This window comes from Diabrotica virgifera, chromosome 9 (genome assembly GCF_917563875.1).
Source record: "Diabrotica virgifera virgifera chromosome 9, PGI_DIABVI_V3a".
In the NCBI taxonomy this organism is placed as follows: domain Eukaryota; kingdom Metazoa; phylum Arthropoda; class Insecta; order Coleoptera; family Chrysomelidae; genus Diabrotica; species Diabrotica virgifera.
Window position 1 is genome coordinate 192,015,178 of NC_065451.1, and position 26,126 is coordinate 192,041,303.

The 26,126-nt window shown below is 31.8% G+C and overlaps 1 protein-coding gene across 1 annotated transcript in view; it reads left to right on the forward strand.

Annotated features, from left to right (window-relative positions):
• The window catches only part of LOC126892907 (uncharacterized), a 100,524-nt gene that overhangs the window by 32,306 nt on the left and 42,092 nt on the right, over positions 1-26,126 (forward strand). Inside the window, exon 2 of the mRNA XM_050662761.1 lies at positions 24,013-24,236. Coding sequence (XP_050518718.1) covers positions 24,013-24,236 — 224 coding nt within the window. The remainder of the gene's footprint in view (positions 1-24,012; positions 24,237-26,126) is intronic.

Genomic DNA, 26,126 nt, shown 5'->3' on the forward strand with positions numbered 1-26,126 from the left:
TCTATTGGTTATTGAAAAGAAATTGTGATATACAAAATTAATTTAGAATATAAGATTATTTATATTGACTGTATACCATAACATTAGATTGATCAAATTGATAGAAAGAAAGTAAGCTGCTGTCAATAAAGATAAAAAGATAAAAATAGATGAAGGTGAGAAAAGAGAAAAATCAATATTAGTTGGAAAGTTATTGTACAAAATGAATAAATTGGTAGGCAATTTAATCTAGTCTATATTGTATTGGTGGTTGTATATGTAAAAGGAAAATATTGTTATTTAAAAATGCAAGTTTTTGTAAATAATGGATTTGAGTTAGGATACAGTCAAATAATTAAAAGTGTGTAATATGTGAATGAAAAAGAATTGTAATTATTATGAGATGGTTTATTTTTTTTATTTTATTTCAAAAGTTTTGAGAGAATTCTTGTGACAAAGTGTTGGTATGGGAAATTAGAGATAAAGTAATGTATGATTATAGCTGTTAAGTCCAGTTGATACAAAAATGAAATTAAAATGAAAATAATATTGAAAGTGTACTGAATAAAATAAAACCAAAGTAAGAAAAAGAATATAGATATAATTTAATTGTAATGATAATGGATCTGAATGTGAGAACTGAAATCAAGTGAATGGATGTTAGTTGGAGAGGTAAAAGTTTTCTTGGAAAAGGTCAAAGACAAAAAGCAGAGGGCTGTGGTGTAAGGTATAAAGACAAGAATTTTAAGGGAAAGAGAGGGATAAAGAAAAGATGAGGTGTGGAATTAAACTGAACGAAGTAATGAAATGAAAAAGAAGTAAAAAGATAGTAGGGTGAATTAATGAGGTGATGGTTAATAGGGTTCAATAGTTAATAATGTTATTCGGGTAAAGGAGTTTGGAAGCAGTGAAGGAAAGAGGAAATTTTGAAAAAGAAGAGAGAGTAAGTTGAAAGAGAAAGAATAGGATAAAAGAGGAAGTTGAAAAAATAGGAATTATGAGAATAATTGGCGGTGAATGGGGACAAAGTTGCGGTTAAGGGATGTTTGTCTATTGACACAGTTGGGACTCTTCTTCATGTCCTTGCCAATCTCCAAATCTTCGTATAAGTCTAAACGGAGTGTATTGTTTTGTTGAATATTGTGTATCAACTGGACACCTTCAGGAATCTTAAGTTCATGTTTATTGACTTTTAAATGGTGTGAAAAGGCAGAAGTGGTATCTCTCTTGCTGTGTTCAGCAGATCGGGTAGAAAGGGATCTGTAAGTTCTGCCGATGTAGGTGGCATCACAATCTGAACAAGAGAGTCTGTATACCCCACTCCGGTTCATATAATGGATAGGATCTTTGGTATTAGTTAAACTTTTGCTGAGAGTGTTATTAACTTTGAAAGATATTTTTATGTTGTCACAAGAATTTGAAATGATATGTTTGACTCTTTCAGATAATTTGGAGTTATTGAATGGTAAGGAGGCATAGATGGGAGTAGTTGTGGATGATGTAGAGAAAGCGGATTGTTGTAGTAATTTGAGTTCTCTTTTTTGTTGAAGTTTAGTGATAATGTCTGGGTCATAACCATTGTTGACTGCAATCTGTTTGATAATATTCAACTCTTTGTTGAATTCAGTTACGGATAAAGGAATAGAGTTTAATCTATGTATAAAACTGCGAAAAGCAGAGAGTTTATATGATAAAGGGTGATTAGAAGTAGAATGGATAACATGATCTGTCTGTGTTGGTTTACGGTAGATACCAAAGTTGAAGTGGTCATGTAGTCTGGTAATAGATAAATCCAGAAAGTTAATGGAGTTAGAAGATTCTAGTTCCATGGTAAAGGTGATATTAGGATGGATTTGATTTATTTTGTGAAGTAAGTTGTGAGCTGAATCAGAGTTACCAGAAATGAGGACTAAAATGTCATCAACATAACGGAACCAGTGTAAGATCTCTGGATTTTTTATGATATAGTTGGATTCTAAGTGATCCATAAAAACATCAGCTAAGAAAGGGGATAAGCAACTACCCATTGCTAAACCGTCAGGTTGTTGATAAAAGTTGTTATTAAAAACAAAGTAATCTTGAGATAGACAAATTTTGAGAATGTTTATAATAGACGAAGTGGTGGTGGAAGTGACAGAATTATTTAAGAGGAGTGAATTAACCAGACTAATCGATTCATTTTTTGGTACTGAAGTAAATAAATTGCTAACATCAAAAGAAAGCATAACAATATTTGGATTAAGATTGACAAGTTGAAGTTTTTCAACTAATTGGCGAGAATTCAAAACAGTAAACTGTGGGGTAAAGTTAATAAAGTTTTTAATGGTGTTAAGAATGAATTTAGATAAAATAGAAACTGGAGTGTTAATGAAGCTGACAACGGGACGAATAGGAATGTCAACTTTGTGTATCTTTGGTAAACCGTATAACCTGGGGGTGAGTGGATTTGATGGAATTTTAGTATATGGTGCTTCAAATTCAGAAAAGAATTCAGTAAATTGCTTTAAGTTGGTTTTCATCTTCGAAACAAAAGATTTAGAGGGATCAACAGGAAGCAAAGTAAAGTTATTGTTGTCTAGGAAAGAGGTGACTTTGTCAATGTATAATTGTTGGTCTAAAATAACAAGGCAGTTACCCTTATCTGCTTTGCTGAAGATGAGGTGGTGGTTTTGGATCTTATTTTTGATAGATTTGAGTGTGGAGAGAAGGGATTTAGACTTATTATATGAGAAATTGGGAAAAGAGAGAGATGAAGAAGTTTGTGTAGAAGTAGAAGGGGAACTGATGTTGGTAAGAGAGGAGTTATTGTTGGAAAGAAGTTTAGTTTTGAATTTGTTGATAGTTTGGATGCAAGAGTTTCTGATTGAAGTTTTTTGTGTGAGTGAAATGGAAAGATTCTGAATAACCATGTCGGTCTCTATGGAAAGACTCTCAAGATCTTTGATAGATAAATTGCTAGGAATGGAGTGTTTGAGGCCGAGGTTTAAGAGTTTTAATTCGTCATCAGAAAATTGGACATTTGAGAGATTTTTGATTCTTGGGTGGAATCGAAAATTGGAATAATTTTTATTACGAGAAGCTTTTTGTTGATCAAGTCTAATCTTATTGTTGATTAAGTGTTTTAATTTATTATTGACTCTATTAAATTTAACTGAATGTGAATGATCTACCTTATCCTGAACGTCTGACATAAAAGAATTAAGATTAATAAATTGTAAAGTTTCAAGTAGAGAATCATATGTTACCTTTAGCTTACATTCTATGTAGTTGAGTTTACTGTAATGTTTACAAATCTCTTTCTTCATGAGTTTAATCTGCATGGAGGTCCTGATGTTAGGATGTACATTATTGGATGTTCTAACTCTACAAAATGTTGGGAAGACTTTATGATGTAAACATCTTGAAATGAACCATATGTCCAGCTTTATGTTGCTCCGTTGTGTGGCTAATCGCAAGTATTGTAGCGCCAAGTTGACCATACTGTCATATATAAACTAAAAGGGAGGTTCCCTAGGTTGGCTGTATACCATATAGTTAAAAAACTCTAACAAGAAGTAAAACCACTTCTATGTAAATTGGTATATTTATTAAAACTTAAAAATCCCAATGGATTGAATAAAAATGTCCAATTCAGAACGTTTTCAGACCTATCGGTCCATCATCAGTGAATCTACAATAAAATAAGTAATCCCACTATTAGAATTGAAAGATGGTTGAAATTTTTAAAAGCTAAAAATGTGGTTAGATTACTTACGTGCATACTTGCTAAATAGCCCCAGAACCAAACAATGGTTGAATTTAAAATTCAATTTACATTATTTAAAAATAATATTAAACAGGCTAAACGCCGATGTTACAGGATATTGCCTATGGGAACATGGTGAAACCCTACCAAAACCTCAATCAACCATCTTAGGCCAACTTTGACTATAAAGTGACACTAATGACTAAGGAACTGTTTGAAGTGACATTGACAGTAGAGAAAAAGGTAGTCGATTTTCAATGTTAATTAACCAAAAGGTCATGACCCACAACAAATGATAAAGATTTTAATATCTGAAAAATGTCTAACATTTTAAATCTATTGGTTATTGAAAAGAAATTGTGATATACAAAATTAATTTAGAATATAAGATTATTTATATTGACTGTATACCATAACATTAGATTGATCAAATTGATAGAAAGAAAGTAAGCTGCTGTCAATAAAGATAAAAAGATAAAAATAGATGAAGGTGAGAAAAGAGAAAAATCAATATTAGTTGGAAAGTTATTGTACAAAATGAATAAATTGGTAGGCAATTTAATCTAGTCTATATTGTATTGGTGGTTGTATATGTAAAAGGAAAATATTGTTATTTAAAAATGCAAGTTTTTGTAAATAATGGATTTGAGTTAGGATACAGTCAAATAATTAAAAGTGTGTAATATGTGAATGAAAAAGAATTGTAATTATTATGAGATGGTTTATTTTTTTTTATTTTATTTCAAAAGTTTTGAGAGAATTCTTGTGACAAAGTGTTGGTATGGGAAATTAGAGATAAAGTAATGTATGATTATAGCTGTTAAGTCCAGTTGATACAAAAATGAAATTAAAATGAAAATAATATTGAAAGTGTACTGAATAAAATAAAACCAAAGTAAGAAAAAGAATATAGATATAATTTAATTGTAATGATAATGGATCTGAATGTGAGAACTGAAATCAAGTGAATGGATGTTAGTTGGAGAGGTAAAAGTTTTCTTGGAAAAGGTCAAAGACAAAAAGCAGAGGGCTGTGGTGTAAGGTATAAAGACAAGAATTTTAAGGGAAAGAGAGGGATAAAGAAAAGATGAGGTGTGGAATTAAACTGAACGAAGTAATGAAATGAAAAAGAAGTAAAAAGATAGTAGGGTGAATTAATGAGGTGATGGTTAATAGGGTTCAATAGTTAATAATGTTATTCGGGTAAAGGAGTTTGGAAGCAGTGAAGGAAAGAGGAAATTTTGAAAAAGAAGAGAGAGTAAGTTGAAAGAGAAAGAATAGGATAAAAGAGGAAGTTGAAAAAATAGGAATTATGAGAATAATTGGCGGTGAATGGGGACAAAGTTGCGGTTAAGGGATGTTTGTCTATTGACACAGTTGGGACTCTTCTTCATGTCCTTGCCAATCTCCAAATCTTCGTATAAGTCTAAACGGAGTGTATTGTTTTGTTGAATATTGTGTATCAACTGGACACCTTCAGGAATCTTAAGTTCATGTTTATTGACTTTTAAATGGTGTGAAAAGGCAGAAGTGGTATCTCTCTTGCTGTGTTCAGCAGATCGGGTAGAAAGGGATCTGTAAGTTCTGCCGATGTAGGTGGCATCACAATCTGAACAAGAGAGTCTGTATACCCCACTCCGGTTCATATAATGGATAGGATCTTTGGTATTAGTTAAACTTTTGCTGAGAGTGTTATTAACTTTGAAAGATATTTTTATGTTGTCACAAGAATTTGAAATGATATGTTTGACTCTTTCAGATAATTTGGAGTTATTGAATGGTAAGGAGGCATAGATGGGAGTAGTTGTGGATGATGTAGAGAAAGCGGATTGTTGTAGTAATTTGAGTTCTCTTTTTTGTTGAAGTTTAGTGATAATGTCTGGGTCATAACCATTGTTGACTGCAATCTGTTTGATAATATTCAACTCTTTGTTGAATTCAGTTACGGATAAAGGAATAGAGTTTAATCTATGTATAAAACTGCGAAAAGCAGAGAGTTTATATGATAAAGGGTGATTAGAAGTAGAATGGATAACATGATCTGTCTGTGTTGGTTTACGGTAGATACCAAAGTTGAAGTGGTCATGTAGTCTGGTAATAGATAAATCCAGAAAGTTAATGGAGTTAGAAGATTCTAGTTCCATGGTAAAGGTGATATTAGGATGGATTTGATTTATTTTGTGAAGTAAGTTGTGAGCTGAATCAGAGTTACCAGAAATGAGGACTAAAATGTCATCAACATAACGGAACCAGTGTAAGATCTCTGGATTTTTTATGATATAGTTGGATTCTAAGTGATCCATAAAAACATCAGCTAAGAAAGGGGATAAGCAACTACCCATTGCTAAACCGTCAGGTTGTTGATAAAAGTTGTTATTAAAAACAAAGTAATCTTGAGATAGACAAATTTTGAGAATGTTTATAATAGACGAAGTGGTGGTGGAAGTGACAGAATTATTTAAGAGGAGTGAATTAACCAGACTAATCGATTCATTTTTTGGTACTGAAGTAAATAAATTGCTAACATCAAAAGAAAGCATAACAATATTTGGATTAAGATTGACAAGTTGAAGTTTTTCAACTAATTGGCGAGAATTCAAAACAGTAAACTGTGGGGTAAAGTTAATAAAGTTTTTAATGGTGTTAAGAATGAATTTAGATAAAATAGAAACTGGAGTGTTAATGAAGCTGACAACGGGACGAATAGGAATGTCAACTTTGTGTATCTTTGGTAAACCGTATAACCTGGGGGTGAGTGGATTTGATGGAATTTTAGTATATGGTGCTTCAAATTCAGAAAAGAATTCAGTAAATTGCTTTAAGTTGGTTTTCATCTTCGAAACAAAAGATTTAGAGGGATCAACAGGAAGCAAAGTAAAGTTATTGTTGTCTAGGAAAGAGGTGACTTTGTCAATGTATAATTGTTGGTCTAAAATAACAAGGCAGTTACCCTTATCTGCTTTGCTGAAGATGAGGTGGTGGTTTTGGATCTTATTTTTGATAGATTTGAGTGTGGAGAGAAGGGATTTAGACTTATTATATGAGAAATTGGGAAAAGAGAGAGATGAAGAAGTTTGTGTAGAAGTAGAAGGGGAACTGATGTTGGTAAGAGAGGAGTTATTGTTGGAAAGAAGTTTAGTTTTGAATTTGTTGATAGTTTGGATGCAAGAGTTTCTGATTGAAGTTTTTTGTGTGAGTGAAATGGAAAGATTCTGAATAACCATGTCGGTCTCTATGGAAAGACTCTCAAGATCTTTGATAGATAAATTGCTAGGAATGGAGTGTTTGAGGCCGAGGTTTAAGAGTTTTAATTCGTCATCAGAAAATTGGACATTTGAGAGATTTTTGATTCTTGGGTGGAATCGAAAATTGGAATAATTTTTATTACGAGAAGCTTTTTGTTGATCAAGTCTAATCTTATTGTTGATTAAGTGTTTTAATTTATTATTGACTCTATTAAATTTAACTGAATGTGAATGATCTACCTTATCCTGAACGTCTGACATAAAAGAATTAAGATTAATAAATTGTAAAGTTTCAAGTAGAGAATCATATGTTACCTTTAGCTTACATTCTATGTAGTTGAGTTTACTGTAATGTTTACAAATCTCTTTCTTCATGAGTTTAATCTGCATGGAGGTCCTGATGTTAGGATGTACATTATTGGATGTTCTAACTCTACAAAATGTTGGGAAGACTTTATGATGTAAACATCTTGAAATGAACCATATGTCCAGCTTTATGTTGCTCCGTTGTGTGGCTAATCGCAAGTATTGTAGCGCCAAGTTGACCATACTGTCATATATAAACTAAAAGGGAGGTTCCCTAGGTTGGCTGTATACCATATAGTTAAAAAACTCTAACAAGAAGTAAAACCACTTCTATGTAAATTGGTATATTTATTAAAACTTAAAAATCCCAATGGATTGAATAAAAATGTCCAATTCAGAACGTTTTCAGACCTATCGGTCCATCATCAGTGAATCTACAATAAAATAAGTAATCCCACTATTAGAATTGAAAGATGGTTGAAATTTTTAAAAGCTAAAAATGTGGTTAGATTACTTACGTGCATACTTGCTAAATAGCCCCAGAACCAAACAATGGTTGAATTTAAAATTCAATTTACATTATTTAAAAATAATATTAAACAGGCTAAACGCCGATGTTACAGGATATTGCCTATGGGAACATGGTGAAACCCTACCAAAACCTCAATCAACCATCTTAGGCCAACTTTGACTATAAAGTGACACTAATGACTAAGGAACTGTTTGAAGTGACATTGACAGTAGAGAAAAAGGTAGTCGATTTTCAATGTTAATTAACCAAAAGGTCATGACCCACAACAAATGATAAAGATTTTAATATCTGAAAAATGTCTAACATTTTAAATCTATTGGTTATTGAAAAGAAATTGTGATATACAAAATTAATTTAGAATATAAGATTATTTATATTGACTGTATACCATAACATTAGATTGATCAAATTGATAGAAAGAAAGTAAGCTGCTGTCAATAAAGATAAAAAGATAAAAATAGATGAAGGTGAGAAAAGAGAAAAATCAATATTAGTTGGAAAGTTATTGTACAAAATGAATAAATTGGTAGGCAATTTAATCTAGTCTATATTGTATTGGTGGTTGTATATGTAAAAGGAAAATATTGTTATTTAAAAATGCAAGTTTTTGTAAATAATGGATTTGAGTTAGGATACAGTCAAATAATTAAAAGTGTGTAATATGTGAATGAAAAAGAATTGTAATTATTATGAGATGGTTTATTTTTTTTTATTTTATTTCAAAAGTTTTGAGAGAATTCTTGTGACAAAGTGTTGGTATGGGAAATTAGAGATAAAGTAATGTATGATTATAGCTGTTAAGTCCAGTTGATACAAAAATGAAATTAAAATGAAAATAATATTGAAAGTGTACTGAATAAAATAAAACCAAAGTAAGAAAAAGAATATAGATATAATTTAATTGTAATGATAATGGATCTGAATGTGAGAACTGAAATCAAGTGAATGGATGTTAGTTGGAGAGGTAAAAGTTTTCTTGGAAAAGGTCAAAGACAAAAAGCAGAGGGCTGTGGTGTAAGGTATAAAGACAAGAATTTTAAGGGAAAGAGAGGGATAAAGAAAAGATGAGGTGTGGAATTAAACTGAACGAAGTAATGAAATGAAAAAGAAGTAAAAAGATAGTAGGGTGAATTAATGAGGTGATGGTTAATAGGGTTCAATAGTTAATAATGTTATTCGGGTAAAGGAGTTTGGAAGCAGTGAAGGAAAGAGGAAATTTTGAAAAAGAAGAGAGAGTAAGTTGAAAGAGAAAGAATAGGATAAAAGAGGAAGTTGAAAAAATAGGAATTATGAGAATAATTGGCGGTGAATGGGGACAAAGTTGCGGTTAAGGGATGTTTGTCTATTGACACAGTTGGGACTCTTCTTCATGTCCTTGCCAATCTCCAAATCTTCGTATAAGTCTAAACGGAGTGTATTGTTTTGTTGAATATTGTGTATCAACTGGACACCTTCAGGAATCTTAAGTTCATGTTTATTGACTTTTAAATGGTGTGAAAAGGCAGAAGTGGTATCTCTCTTGCTGTGTTCAGCAGATCGGGTAGAAAGGGATCTGTAAGTTCTGCCGATGTAGGTGGCATCACAATCTGAACAAGAGAGTCTGTATACCCCACTCCGGTTCATATAATGGATAGGATCTTTGGTATTAGTTAAACTTTTGCTGAGAGTGTTATTAACTTTGAAAGATATTTTTATGTTGTCACAAGAATTTGAAATGATATGTTTGACTCTTTCAGATAATTTGGAGTTATTGAATGGTAAGGAGGCATAGATGGGAGTAGTTGTGGATGATGTAGAGAAAGCGGATTGTTGTAGTAATTTGAGTTCTCTTTTTTGTTGAAGTTTAGTGATAATGTCTGGGTCATAACCATTGTTGACTGCAATCTGTTTGATAATATTCAACTCTTTGTTGAATTCAGTTACGGATAAAGGAATAGAGTTTAATCTATGTATAAAACTGCGAAAAGCAGAGAGTTTATATGATAAAGGGTGATTAGAAGTAGAATGGATAACATGATCTGTCTGTGTTGGTTTACGGTAGATACCAAAGTTGAAGTGGTCATGTAGTCTGGTAATAGATAAATCCAGAAAGTTAATGGAGTTAGAAGATTCTAGTTCCATGGTAAAGGTGATATTAGGATGGATTTGATTTATTTTGTGAAGTAAGTTGTGAGCTGAATCAGAGTTACCAGAAATGAGGACTAAAATGTCATCAACATAACGGAACCAGTGTAAGATCTCTGGATTTTTTATGATATAGTTGGATTCTAAGTGATCCATAAAAACATCAGCTAAGAAAGGGGATAAGCAACTACCCATTGCTAAACCGTCAGGTTGTTGATAAAAGTTGTTATTAAAAACAAAGTAATCTTGAGATAGACAAATTTTGAGAATGTTTATAATAGACGAAGTGGTGGTGGAAGTGACAGAATTATTTAAGAGGAGTGAATTAACCAGACTAATCGATTCATTTTTTGGTACTGAAGTAAATAAATTGCTAACATCAAAAGAAAGCATAACAATATTTGGATTAAGATTGACAAGTTGAAGTTTTTCAACTAATTGGCGAGAATTCAAAACAGTAAACTGTGGGGTAAAGTTAATAAAGTTTTTAATGGTGTTAAGAATGAATTTAGATAAAATAGAAACTGGAGTGTTAATGAAGCTGACAACGGGACGAATAGGAATGTCAACTTTGTGTATCTTTGGTAAACCGTATAACCTGGGGGTGAGTGGATTTGATGGAATTTTAGTATATGGTGCTTCAAATTCAGAAAAGAATTCAGTAAATTGCTTTAAGTTGGTTTTCATCTTCGAAACAAAAGATTTAGAGGGATCAACAGGAAGCAAAGTAAAGTTATTGTTGTCTAGGAAAGAGGTGACTTTGTCAATGTATAATTGTTGGTCTAAAATCCTTTCTACCCGATCTGCTGAACACAGCAAGAGAGATACCACTTCTGCCTTTTCACACCATTTAAAAGTCAATAAACATGAACTTAAGATTCCTGAAGGTGTCCAGTTGATACACAATATTCAACAAAACAATACACTCCGTTTAGACTTATACGAAGATTTGGAGATTGGCAAGGACATGAAGAAGAGTCCCAACTGTGTCAATAGACAAACATCCCTTAACCGCAACTTTGTCCCCATTCACCGCCAATTATTCTCATAATTCCTATTTTTTCAACTTCCTCTTTTATCCTATTCTTTCTCTTTCAACTTACTCTCTCTTCTTTTTCAAAATTTCCTCTTTCCTTCACTGCTTCCAAACTCCTTTACCCGAATAACATTATTAACTATTGAACCCTATTAACCATCACCTCATTAATTCACCCTACTATCTTTTTACTTCTTTTTCATTTCATTACTTCGTTCAGTTTAATTCCACACCTCATCTTTTCTTTATCCCTCTCTTTCCCTTAAAATTCTTGTCTTTATACCTTACACCACAGCCCTCTGCTTTTTGTCTTTGACCTTTTCCAAGAAAACTTTTACCTCTCCAACTAACATCCATTCACTTGATTTCAGTTCTCACATTCAGATCCATTATCATTACAATTAAATTATATCTATATTCTTTTTCTTACTTTGGTTTTATTTTATTCAGTACACTTTCAATATTATTTTCATTTTAATTTCATTTTTGTATCAACTGGACTTAACAGCTATAATCATACATTACTTTATCTCTAATTTCCCATACCAACACTTTGTCACAAGAATTCTCTCAAAACTTTTGAAATAAAATAAAAAAAATAAACCATCTCATAATAATTACAATTCTTTTTCATTCACATATTACACACTTTTAATTATTTGACTGTATCCTAACTCAAATCCATTATTTACAAAAACTTGCATTTTTAAATAACAATATTTTCCTTTTACATATACAACCACCAATACAATATAGACTAGATTAAATTGCCTACCAATTTATTCATTTTGTACAATAACTTTCCAACTAATATTGATTTTTCTCTTTTCTCACCTTCATCTATTTTTATCTTTTTATCTTTATTGACAGCAGCTTACTTTCTTTCTATCAATTTGATCAATCTAATGTTATGGTATACAGTCAATATAAATAATCTTATATTCTAAATTAATTTTGTATATCACAATTTCTTTTCAATAACCAATAGATTTAAAATGTTAGACATTTTTCAGATATTAAAATCTTTATCATTTGTTGTGGGTCATGACCTTTTGGTTAATTAACATTGAAAATCGACTACCTTTTTCTCTACTGTCAATGTCACTTCAAACAGTTCCTTAGTCATTAGTGTCACTTTATAGTCAAAGTTGGCCTAAGATGGTTGATTGAGGTTTTGGTAGGGTTTCACCATGTTCCCATAGGCAATATCCTGTAACATCGGCGTTTAGCCTGTTTAATATTATTTTTAAATAATGTAAATTGAATTTTAAATTCAACCATTGTTTGGTTCTGGGGCTATTTAGCAAGTATGCACGTAAGTAATCTAACCACATTTTTAGCTTTTAAAAATTTCAACCATCTTTCAATTCTAATAGTGGGATTACTTATTTTATTGTAGATTCACTGATGATGGACCGATAGGTCTGAAAACGTTCTGAATTGGACATTTTTATTCAATCCATTGGGATTTTTAAGTTTTAATAAATATACCAATTTACATAGAAGTGGTTTTACTTCTTGTTAGAGTTTTTTAACTATATGGTATACAGCCAACCTAGGGAACCTCCCTTTTAGTTTATATATGACAGTATGGTCAACTTGGCGCTACAATACTTGCGATTAGCCACACAACGGAGCAACATAAAGCTGGACATATGGTTCATTTCAAGATGTTTACATCATAAAGTCTTCCCAACATTTTGTAGAGTTAGAACATCCAATAATGTACATCCTAACATCAGGACCTCCATGCAGATTAAACTCATGAAGAAAGAGATTTGTAAACATTACAGTAAACTCAACTACATAGAATGTAAGCTAAAGGTAACATATGATTCTCTACTTGAAACTTTACAATTTATTAATCTTAATTCTTTTATGTCAGACGTTCAGGATAAGGTAGATCATTCACATTCAGTTAAATTTAATAGAGTCAATAATAAATTAAAACACTTAATCAACAATAAGATTAGACTTGATCAACAAAAAGCTTCTCGTAATAAAAATTATTCCAATTTTCGATTCCACCCAAGAATCAAAAATCTCTCAAATGTCCAATTTTCTGATGACGAATTAAAACTCTTAAACCTCGGCCTCAAACACTCCATTCCTAGCAATTTATCTATCAAAGATCTTGAGAGTCTTTCCATAGAGACCGACATGGTTATTCAGAATCTTTCCATTTCACTCACACAAAAAACTTCAATCAGAAACTCTTGCATCCAAACTATCAACAAATTCAAAACTAAACTTCTTTCCAACAATAACTCCTCTCTTACCAACATCAGTTCCCCTTCTACTTCTACACAAACTTCTTCATCTCTCTCTTTTCCCAATTTCTCATATAATAAGTCTAAATCCCTTCTCTCCACACTCAAATCTATCAAAAATAAGATCCAAAACCACCACCTCATCTTCAGCAAAGCAGATAAGGGTAACTGCCTTGTTATTTTAGACCAACAATTATACATTGACAAAGTCACCTCTTTCCTAGACAACAATAACTTTACTTTGCTTCCTGTTGATCCCTCTAAATCTTTTGTTTCGAAGATGAAAACCAACTTAAAGCAATTTACTGAATTCTTTTCTGAATTTGAAGCACCATATACTAAAATTCCATCAAATCCACTCACCCCCAGGTTATACGGTTTACCAAAGATACACAAAGTTGACATTCCTATTCGTCCCGTTGTCAGCTTCATTAACACTCCAGTTTCTATTTTATCTAAATTCATTCTTAACACCATTAAAAACTTTATTAACTTTACCCCACAGTTTACTGTTTTGAATTCTCGCCAATTAGTTGAAAAACTTCAACTTGTCAATCTTAATCCAAATATTGTTATGCTTTCTTTTGATGTTAGCAATTTATTTACTTCAGTACCAAAAAATGAATCGATTAGTCTGGTTAATTCACTCCTCTTAAATAATTCTGTCACTTCCACCACCACTTCGTCTATTATAAACATTCTCAAAATTTGTCTATCTCAAGATTACTTTGTTTTTAATAACAACTTTTATCAACAACCTGACGGTTTAGCAATGGGTAGTTGCTTATCCCCTTTCTTAGCTGATGTTTTTATGGATCACTTAGAATCCAACTATATCATAAAAAATCCAGAGATCTTACACTGGTTCCGTTATGTTGATGACATTTTAGTCCTCATTTCTGGTAACTCTGATTCAGCTCACAACTTACTTCACAAAATAAATCAAATCCATCCTAATATCACCTTTACCATGGAACTAGAATCTTCTAACTCCATTAACTTTCTGGATTTATCTATTACCAGACTACATGACCACTTCAACTTTGGTATCTACCGTAAACCAACACAGACAGATCATGTTATCCATTCTACTTCTAATCACCCTTTATCATATAAACTCTCTGCTTTTCGCAGTTTTATACATAGATTAAACTCTATTCCTTTATCCGTAACTGAATTCAACAAAGAGTTGAATATTATCAAACAGATTGCAGTCAACAATGGTTATGACCCAGACATTATCACTAAACTTCAACAAAAAAGAGAACTCAAATTACTACAACAATCCGCTTTCTCTACATCATCCACAACTACTCCCATCTATGCCTCCTTACCATTCAATAACTCCAAATTATCTGAAAGAGTCAAACATATCATTTCAAATTCTTGTGACAACATAAAAATATCTTTCAAAGTTAATAACACTCTCAGCAAAAGTTTAACTAATACCAAAGATCCTATCCATTATATGAACCGGAGTGGGGTATACAGACTCTCTTGTTCAGATTGTGATGCCACCTACATCGGCAGAACTTACAGATCCCTTTCTACCCGATCTGCTGAACACAGCAAGAGAGATACCACTTCTGCCTTTTCACACCATTTAAAAGTCAATAAACATGAACTTAAGATTCCTGAAGGTGTCCAGTTGATACACAATATTCAACAAAACAATACACTCCGTTTAGACTTATACGAAGATTTGGAGATTGGCAAGGACATGAAGAAGAGTCCCAACTGTGTCAATAGACAAACATCCCTTAACCGCAACTTTGTCCCCATTCACCGCCAATTATTCTCATAATTCCTATTTTTTCAACTTCCTCTTTTATCCTATTCTTTCTCTTTCAACTTACTCTCTCTTCTTTTTCAAAATTTCCTCTTTCCTTCACTGCTTCCAAACTCCTTTACCCGAATAACATTATTAACTATTGAACCCTATTAACCATCACCTCATTAATTCACCCTACTATCTTTTTACTTCTTTTTCATTTCATTACTTCGTTCAGTTTAATTCCACACCTCATCTTTTCTTTATCCCTCTCTTTCCCTTAAAATTCTTGTCTTTATACCTTACACCACAGCCCTCTGCTTTTTGTCTTTGACCTTTTCCAAGAAAACTTTTACCTCTCCAACTAACATCCATTCACTTGATTTCAGTTCTCACATTCAGATCCATTATCATTACAATTAAATTATATCTATATTCTTTTTCTTACTTTGGTTTTATTTTATTCAGTACACTTTCAATATTATTTTCATTTTAATTTCATTTTTGTATCAACTGGACTTAACAGCTATAATCATACATTACTTTATCTCTAATTTCCCATACCAACACTTTGTCACAAGAATTCTCTCAAAACTTTTGAAATAAAATAAAAAAAATAAACCATCTCATAATAATTACAATTCTTTTTCATTCACATATTACACACTTTTAATTATTTGACTGTATCCTAACTCAAATCCATTATTTACAAAAACTTGCATTTTTAAATAACAATATTTTCCTTTTACATATACAACCACCAATACAATATAGACTAGATTAAATTGCCTACCAATTTATTCATTTTGTACAATAACTTTCCAACTAATATTGATTTTTCTCTTTTCTCACCTTCATCTATTTTTATCTTTTTATCTTTATTGACAGCAGCTTACTTTCTTTCTATCAATTTGATCAATCTAATGTTATGGTATACAGTCAATATAAATAATCTTATATTCTAAATTAATTTTGTATATCACAATTTCTTTTCAATAACCAATAGATTTAAAATGTTAGACATTTTTCAGATATTAAAATCTTTATCATTTGTTGTGGGTCATGACCTTTTGGTTAATTAACATTGAAAATCGACTACCTTTTTCTCTACTGTCAATGTCACTTCAAACAGTTCCTTAGTCATTAGTGTCACTTTATAGTCAAAGTTGGCCTAAGATGGTTGATTGAGGTTTTGGTAGGGTTTCACCATGTTCCCATAGGCAATATCCTGTAACATCGGCGTTTAGCCTGTTTAATATTATTTTTAAATAATGTAAATTGAATTTTAAATTCAACCATTGTTTGGTTCTGGGGCTATTTAGCAAGTATGCACGTAAGTAATCTAACCACATTTTTAGCTTTTAAAAATTTCAACCATCTTTCAATTCTAATAGTGGGATTACTTATTTTATTGTAGATTCACTGATGATGGACCGATAGGTCTGAAAACGTTCTGAATTGGACATTTTTATTCAATCCATTGGGATTTTTAAGTTTTAATAAATATACCAATTTACATAGAAGTGGTTTTACTTCTTGTTAGAGTTTTTTAACTATATGGTATACAGCCAACCTAGGGAACCTCCCTTTTAGCTTATTATATAAGATTAAATGAAAGCAACTCCTATAGAGTAAAACCCAATGGAGGCGAAGAGAAGTGTTAAAGCTGTTTATTGTTACCCGTGCAAATTATTTTCAATTGAAAAAAAAATAGTTTAACTGATTTTGGATATATTTTACCCACTAGAAATATTTGAATAGCTTACTCAAATCTCACGAAGAAAGTAAATTTCATCTGAACTCTATGTTTACATTAATAACAAGATCATCAGTTGGAGTTAGATGGATCATCAGTTAAATTGGAGTTATAGACGCTGGCTTGAAAGAGCAAGTAGAACGCGAAGCTGACTATTGAGTAAAGGTCCTAAGACGTAAGAAGAGTTGTCACCATTAAATTACTTGCTTCTCAAGGACTAGTAGCTTTTCGTTGATCCCATGAGAATTTAACGAGTCGTCATAAGGGAAATTACTTAAGTTGTCTTGTATACTTTGCTTTTGACAACTTCTTAGCTCAGCATTTACAGCGGAATGCGAATAAAGAAAAAGGTTCAGTTAGGCTATCTGTTTGACCAAACTTGCAATGAATTCCTGGAAGCGATGAAAACAAAACATGTAGAAACTTTTGACGCTGTGAATGTTTTAGTTAAAAACTATGGATCCATCAAACATATTTTTCCAGTTAAGCAATAATAGAGACAAAAAATCAGCAGTTAGAAGTGAAACCGAGGTACTGCATAATAAAATGGATACCTTTGAGACAGGTTAACCTGGCTACTCTATTGACACTGATTTGGGCAAGGATTTTAAAACGAGTGAATGCAACAAGCAAAACGTTAGAAACTGTGGACTTGGACGTGTCAATTGGAGTAGAATTAATGACATTTGAGCTTTGTTGGAGACGTAAGAAATAAATTAAGCGAAATTGAACTAGAAGCCAAAAATATTTTTTTGTGAAGGCAATAATCTCAAACATATTCTATAGCCTTCAAAAAACAAAGAAAAAACATTTTTCGATGAAGCAGTTGAAAGTGAAACAATTTTAAAGGGGCAAGAGATATTCAGAATTGAAGTACATATACCTATTTAATGTTATATGCCACAATATTTCTCAAGATCTTTTAAAGAGAATATAATGCTACAAAGATGTTACATCAGCTGTTAGATGTTTTTTACGCTAAATAAAGAAGAAGTCAAAAAGTAAATTAATATTTTATGTGAGGAATATAAAAAAGATGTTGATGAGACTAAAGAGAACTAGCATAATGAAATTATTCATTATAATATAACGTTATGCCAAAATTTCAATAAAGATTTGAAAATTTGGTGTCATCCAGGATGTAAAGGCAACTTTTGCCAATTTTTAACTTTACTACAAGTTTATTTGACGATACCAATTTCTAATGCGTCAGGCGAGCGGTCTTTTTTGGCTCTAAAAAGAATAAAGATACATACATTGATGGTCAAAGGATCAAGAAAACCTAGACGCATTATCACTATCCTATTGTAAAAAATGAAGAAATGGAGCAACTGAATTTTGATAGTATTAATATGGCAGTTTGCTAATGCCTAGTCAAGAAAAAAAGTGAGCTAATTTTTGTCTTATATATTTTTTAGAATATGTTTTTTTGTTTTCATGTGTTTTTCTATAAAACTTCCTGTTTTTTTTTTATATTTTTAAATGTATTTTTTGGAATATTTTTTACGGTTGCTATTTTTCTCGTTTGTTTTAAAAATCTTTTTTAAAATTTTTAAAAATGTATGGGTTTTACCGTAAACGTTTATAGTTAATGCATGTGTTTTTTTGTTAAAAAAATTGACAACGAATAGCAATGAAGGGGGCCCCTAAACCTCTAGCGCCCAGGGCCCGAAGTTAGGTTAAACCGGCACTGTTTCGCTCTAAATCCAAGTTGATGGTTAGGAATTAATTGATTTGCTTTCAGAATTGGTCCTATTTTCTCTACAAGTAATTTTTCTTTTAACTTTGCTATATTGCAATCGTGACTATATTGCACGTGTTACATGGTGTCTATTTTTTAAGTAATTCTAGAAAGTTTTTTAACGGAAAAGCGTTTTATCTTTCCACGCGAACAAAGATAAAGGATAATTGAAAATTTAAAGACCTCTCACAATTCAATTGAAATACGTCAGAAGCTTGATGGTTATTTTTTATTAATGAAATTTAACGTGGGCTAAACTGGAACAATAGAGATTTTGGTCAATATTTTTCTTGACATTAAGGAGGACTCCCACGCAGATAGAATAATTAATTAGATTATATTAGAAAAAGGATTTAATAAGGATGCACCCAAGGGTCGATAAGAGAATTAATAACACAAAGTAGACCTCTTTTACTGTGGGTGTGAACATTTAAGAAAACATAAGGAATAAAATAAAGGATCTATTCTAATTGAATTTTTACTGTTCGGACAGTGTAGGTGTGGAAAACGTTTAGGAAAACATAAGGAGTAAAATAAAGGAGCTATGATAACAAACGATCGAAAATGTCTTTTCGATCTAATGCCAGAAGGTACAGTGTATTATATGGGTTTATGATTTTTATTTGTAGAAGTTTCCTTAACAGTTCAATAGATTGTGCCCTATATTTTAACCCTTAAGTACTAACATATTAAATTAATTACGTTTACCTTATCATACGTCTCAGAGAAATCTGATTTTTTTGACTCCACTATTTATTTTTTTATTCTCAACATATGTGCTAGTGTTTAATAGACTATCATCAGCGAAAAATACTACCTGATTCGTTTCTGTCAGAAAATATTTGAAGAAAACTAAAGGTAGTACCTAAAAAATCCCTTAATTTTTGCCAAAATTTTGTTGACAATGACTTTTTGCCAAAAAATATAAAGGAAAATTAAAAAAATTGTTTATTACTTTAATAAGGATATACATACATATTATTATGTATAAACATAAACACTTATTTGAAGTTGAGCTCTGGGGTCTCTCTCTGCGTACTTTTTTTGCGCACTCCAAACAGATTGGTCTCTGGCAGTGAAATCAAAGATAGGCTGATCTACCTGTTTTCTTATAGTGACAAGTGTGCAATCTTTTTCTTTCTTTTCAACTTGCTCTTCCAAGAATTTTTCCATGTCTTCAACGCCGAAGATTTTACATAAATGCTCAATCTGAGTTTCTTCGGTAGATATTGATTTTTCAATATTTTTTTAATGTGTGGTTCCAGTAGCTAAAATGCTATAAATTTTTCAATAAATTTTAAGAGGATGGGTACGCATTTTCGGCTGCAATGCTATTCAAATGGGGATTCATTTTTTTCGAATCCTGAGAAAACTGTATATTTGTATTTTTGAAAAGTATTTTTGAAAAATTTAAACGCAGAATGAAAGATTACGTTATTAGCGAGGGCTGAAAGTCCCTAAGAACTTCTATAATGTTTATTTTAATAAGTTACAGGGGTGAAAAACAAAGAAAAAATTTAGTGTGATTTTTAATTTCAAATATCTCATTCAAAATAAACTTTTTATTTATTCTAAGGGACTTTCGGCCCTCGGTAATAATTTAGTCTTTCATATTGCGTTTAAATTTTTCGAAAATATTTATTGGTTTTTTCAGGATTCGAAAAAAATGAACACAATGTCTGTGGTAATATTTTCCAAATCTATCTTTGTCTTACAACGCACTCAGTCGAATATAATGTCAGTCAGACAGTGACAATCATGCAGTGACAATTTTAAATATTTGACATGGCATCGGGAATATTTTGAGTTGTTGATTAAATAATATTAATATATAATGTATTTGATAAATAATTGATTTAAGACATGAACTTAATAAAAAGTTTTTTATTGTGTATTATTTGTGGAAGATCCAAGCAGAGAATACATCAGGATAATATATTCTGTGATCCAAATCCAAGTATTTTGTTGTTAAATATGTTCAAAATTGTAAGCATTCCATAGTAACAATATATTATTAAAAAATCACTTAAACACTTTTCCTCTTTTCTCTATTGAGTATTGGTTTTTTTGTACATATAATTATTATAATCACTGAATACATAGTTAGTGAAAAAATTATCATATTTATTAACTGAATTAATAATTTGCAATAATACAAATAACAGTTATCCAAGAACATTCAAAAGCAATCTCTTTAAGTTAATGATGACATTTTTAAGTAGAATGACATTCTAGTAATGTTTATATATCCATACCAGTGTGAATTTTACTACACGTAATTTGCCGTGTAAAGACAGAAAAAGTAGGGGTAGCCGTAAAATATTTGCGAATTATGTACCGATGGCCTTAAGCTTTCTAGGTTCTTAATATTGTTCTAAGATTTGTAAAGTATGTAGGTACTTACGCATTTACTGTACTAATGTCAAAGAGTCTGAAAAGTACTACTATATATACTACGACTACGACTAAACTTACCACATTTCTCATCAAACGAGTTAACACCACCTTTATGGAGCAATAATCAGCAATAGTATCAGGTTTATTGGTTGGATCTGTACTGGTTTGGTGGTGGGTTGATGATAACAAAAGAAAAGTCTTGTTGATTTTTATGATGAAAGACACCAATGTAATATCTTTTGTATAGTCATAAAGGCTTGTCACTGGTTCGTTTTATAAAATTCCGTAAAGTATTTAATGTTATTCGTGCTTCTTTGATGGAACCCGATGGACCGCTTATAGTTTTATTCAAATCTTCTGTGTTATCTAAATCATTAATATCTGTTTTCTGATCTACTGAATCGATAATTTCGTCACCAGAAAATGTCTTAGTAGTCATAACTCCATCGTCATACTTAACAAAGTCCTCAAATGATATTCCTGATTCAGACACTATTGTATTCCATTCTGAAGGAGGTGAAATAGAGCTATCTTCGGTTCAGCTTTTCTGTTGACGACAATGGAAAACCAACAATGTACACAGTTTTTTAGTACAGTTAAACCCCGATCAGTCGGCCCCCGATAACCCGGAAGTCCGGCTAACCCGGACCGATTTTCATCAGACAAACATTTCAACAATAAAAAGGTACCATCCGTTGCAAGATAATTCGGATGGAATTCCCCAGATAATTTTGTACTTGATATCGGCACAGTCTCTTAATCTGGTGAATTCCATCCGAATTATCTTGCAAGGGATAGTATTTAATATAATATTTGAGAGATAATGTGTATTTGTGTCATTTGAAATATGTATACGATAGTAAAAATGACTCATGGCACACTGCGGCGGCGGCAGAGCGACGGTCATTGTCTCGGATTTATCGGAAACAACAGGCACCTGTTATTCCTTTATTTATTTCAAACTGTCTTAGCATTGTTTAAAAAAGACTAAAAGACTATTTAAAACATTATTTTTTACAATGGTTTTAATTTTCACTGTTTGTGTTTGCGTGTTTTTAATAATTTAGATGTGTAGATACTGTGCACATATATACAATCGAAAAAGAATGTGTGTGTACTTTGTACGCACGTAAGAAGTTATACTTCTATTATATGATTTCTGATTTCTTAAAAATAAATATACTTTAAACAGTTTGTTTTATTTTTTTTAATACCAAACTAATTTTGTGCTTACCGCTTTCAAAAAAATAAAAAAAAGTAAAGGATTGCACTGGATTCGAACTCACGACCTCTCGATCTCTGGCCGAATTAGTCGAGGCATTGAAGCACAAAAAAAGGCCTTACTGTCTATTTTTGGCGCAGTAAGACGGATTTTAATGCAGCTTGGTGCGTTGGATTCGTGAGAATGTCAGGAAATTTTGTGAACTATTGTAATGAATAAGAAATCTGAAATTGCATTTGTGCATAAGAAAAATCCATTTCAAAAGTGCATAAGAAAAATTAATTTCAAAAGTGCATTTTGAAATAGGCAATGATTATAAATTTGCAACTCGGTAAATAGTTGGGCAAAATCCCGATTATTTATTTTAATTATTTTTAATCATTTTTAAGTCCATATACATAATAATAGTCTAAGATGTCAATAACCATTAATAATAAACAAAAAATTGTCCTTATGGGGGAATTGAACCAACTACTAACATGTCCGTAACTATATACACATACCGCTAGGCCACCCAGACACTTGCTAGGCATTTGCGATATTAGGTATAAATAAAAGCAAATAGGTAAGTAAAAATTGTAAAGAAAATTACTACATAAATACTTAAATGTATTATAAAATTAATATATTCCTGAATTTTAGAAGAAACATTCGTAAATAGGTATTATTAATATCTATTAATGTTAATAAATGAAATATAAATATTTTGACGTTTCACAATTTGACAATTCACTTTTAACTGCAGTGCCTTAAAATTTTTAAAGGACCTGTGCTTTAAAGTAGCATTTTTAACGCTCCTATGAAGTGCTATAAATTGCATTTTGTACACGTTTATAGAAAATATATTTAAAAACACTAATATATTCTTTCCACACCTTTTCTGGACGGATAGATACATAAATTAAAACATTGAGTAACGAAATTTGATCAACTATTCTTAAAACACTTAGGTACCTTACCAGTAATAAAAGACTCCAGTATGGACTGTCCGATTCTTTAGTTTTGAATAAGTGAGGTCGTAGATCGTCCCGGTTGATTGATGTTATCCACAGTTATCTACGTCTTCGAGCTAATAGGTTTTTATCAGTAAATTTGTGATTGAAAATCGCACTCACACTATGATGTAGATGGGCTTGCATGCCACAATGGCATGCAATAGGCATCTCTTCTATGTTAATAAGTCCAAAAATATAATACTTATGAAAACTATTTAAAAAGGCAGTATAACTATTAACTAACTTTTGTTTGTTGTTTCTCTTCCCACAAATTTTAAAACGCAACAACCATACATAACCAAACCGTCCAAATCACAGCTGTGGTACAGCTGCCATATTGGATAATTTTTGACATGTCATTTGAACATCCAATCAGAAAAAAGTTATAATGCGCATGCGCCCGGATCGTAGGTTTCAACATATAAAAATTCACCCTCATATCGCGCGTAAAGAAGTATAACTTCAAAAATGAAAGAATACCCATGAACGATCATGTTAATCGCTTATTTTGTATTTGCTGTCTTTTTCTATAACAAACGTTTGTTATTTATAGAAAAAGACAGCAAACACAAAATAAGTGATTGATGTGATCGTTCATGGGTATTCTTTCATTTTTCCGACTGTATTTCATGACATGTTATTTCAATTATAAGTTTTATCTGTAAGTATACCGTCTTTTATTAATTTTTACCATATTCTCCGGCTAACCCGGATCGGCCGCGGTCCCGATTAATCCGAGCTATCGAAGTTCCACTGTAGTCGTATTTACATATCGCCAAGCTTTATCTCCAAAAATGGATGGAAACCCATGGAGCGCATTTACCATTAGTCAAATCTTTTATGTTATTTTTGTTGACATTTTCCAGTACCTTCTAATCTTTGTTCTTTTTCAGTTGCAACAACATGTACCATAGTTTCGGCCTTAACACTGAACCAAGGTACTACAAAACCTCGCCATACGAAATTCAGCGGGTCGACGACAGAGGGCGTCGGACCACTAGTCACTCCCGTTTCTAGCAGCGCTTCAAAAGACGACTCCGGGGTAGCGTATTACAGACTTTTCAACAGCAAAACTGGAGCTACTTGTATTTTACTGAAGACTGATGCTGTAGTAGAGGTAAGTTTGTCATTTTATTGCAATAGAAATAAATAAAACGGGAAAATTACCGGAATTGCAATATTTATAATAATATATACTGAGGATTTCCACAGTTTTCACTGTATTTCTTCACTCAACCGTTTTTTCCAGTTCTTTCTGTTTTGCCAGTCCCCTTTCTTCAGATTTCTTCTTTCCATTGCTTTGTCCACTTCATTTCTCAAAGATCTTCGACGTCTGCCTCTCTTCCTTCTATCCTATACTCTGTTATTATGTTTATTCACAGTTTTTTGTCTACCCTTCTAACATACCCGTACCAGGTTAATCTCTTCCGTTCTATGTAGTCTATTATACAAGAATAAAAAACCGCTAAACGCCGTAAAAATGAGTGGCGCATACAATATTCCAGCTACAAAAGATCTGATATGAATATTACGTGGCGCGAAAATGTATTTTCATTTTGATGCAAAACAAAATTCTAGTTTTATTTTAAAATATTTTTTCATAATATTTGCACAATTTGAAGTAAAACGCGCCACAAAAGAGTAACTTTGATACAGTTTGAATTTTGAAACTCTTTTGTGGCGCGTTTACTTCAAATTTAGCAAATATTATGGAAAAATCTTTTAAAATAAAACTAGAATTTTTTTGCATCAAAATGAAAATACATTTTCGCGCCACGTAATATTCATATCTGATCTTTTGTAGTTACAATATTGTATGCGCCACTCATTTTTACGGCGTTTAGCGGTTTTCTATTCTTGTATCAGGAGTTTTTCAAAGTTATTTATAAATTAAATGTATGAAGTTGAATGCAATGTTTCTCGAGTACACGTTAAGCTTTATAAATGGTCGCCTTTGTCGCATTATCTCCCAAATGATCTAGTGTCCATCGAATGTACACTAGATTTTTTTTTCTATTCGAAATAGATTGAAAAAAATATTGGGATGGTCGGTAAATATAGGTACTCGGATTGCTCGTTGCCAGATCAAATTTAGCGTCGTAACCACTACAACTACATAAACCACTTCGGGAATATTCGTTAATTGGATTATACTTTTGTAGCTTAATAACTTCTAAATGGCTTAACCGATTTTGATCACTAAACATGAGTTTGAAACGCATTGACAAGTAGTATCTGATGCATCTAAGGTCAAGTATGATAACTAAAGCTATTACAGGAATTCTTGAGCTTGAAAAACCGTTTTTCCCATAGGAAATAGATTTGATCATAATTATGAAGCCTATAACCTAAAAATTCGAATTTTCCCGGATATGAGGTATACACCGTTAGATTCGTCTAGAGTCCTTCTACAAACGCTCAGTTATTGGCGCAACTTGTAGGTTGAAATTTTGAGTAATTGTCGAAAAACCAAAATTTTCAAAGTTTGTTTTTCAGTTTTTCGGCTATACTGAGCAGTGTGTATGTCTGATCCTGAGGGCTTAAACACCATTTGAAAGCATAACTCAACACTATTGATTTTGTGTATTTGCGGTTCTCCTGTCTCTTCTTGAACCGAAGATATATACCCCCAAAAAATATGCCATTTTGTACCTACCAAGTCCTACAGCTGGCTTATGGTTGGTCAAAATTTAAAAACTACACCGGTTCTGAATCGGCCCTGACCCCCTCTTCAAACACAGAAAAAAAATTCAGATCGGTTTAACTTTTCCACACACATACATATATCGACAAACATTTTCCCTTTTTTAAATAGATATTGAGTCATATTTCTGAGTTCGGTAACTTTTGAATGGTATAACCGATTTTCAAAATTAGACATGCGTTGGAAAGGTAATGATCAGTACTATTAGAAGCCGTAAAGGTCGAACTTAAATTTTCGAATTTTTTGGGAGTTTTGGGGACGAGAACGAAAAACAGACTCTAAATAGGAAGGGCCGTAAAATCC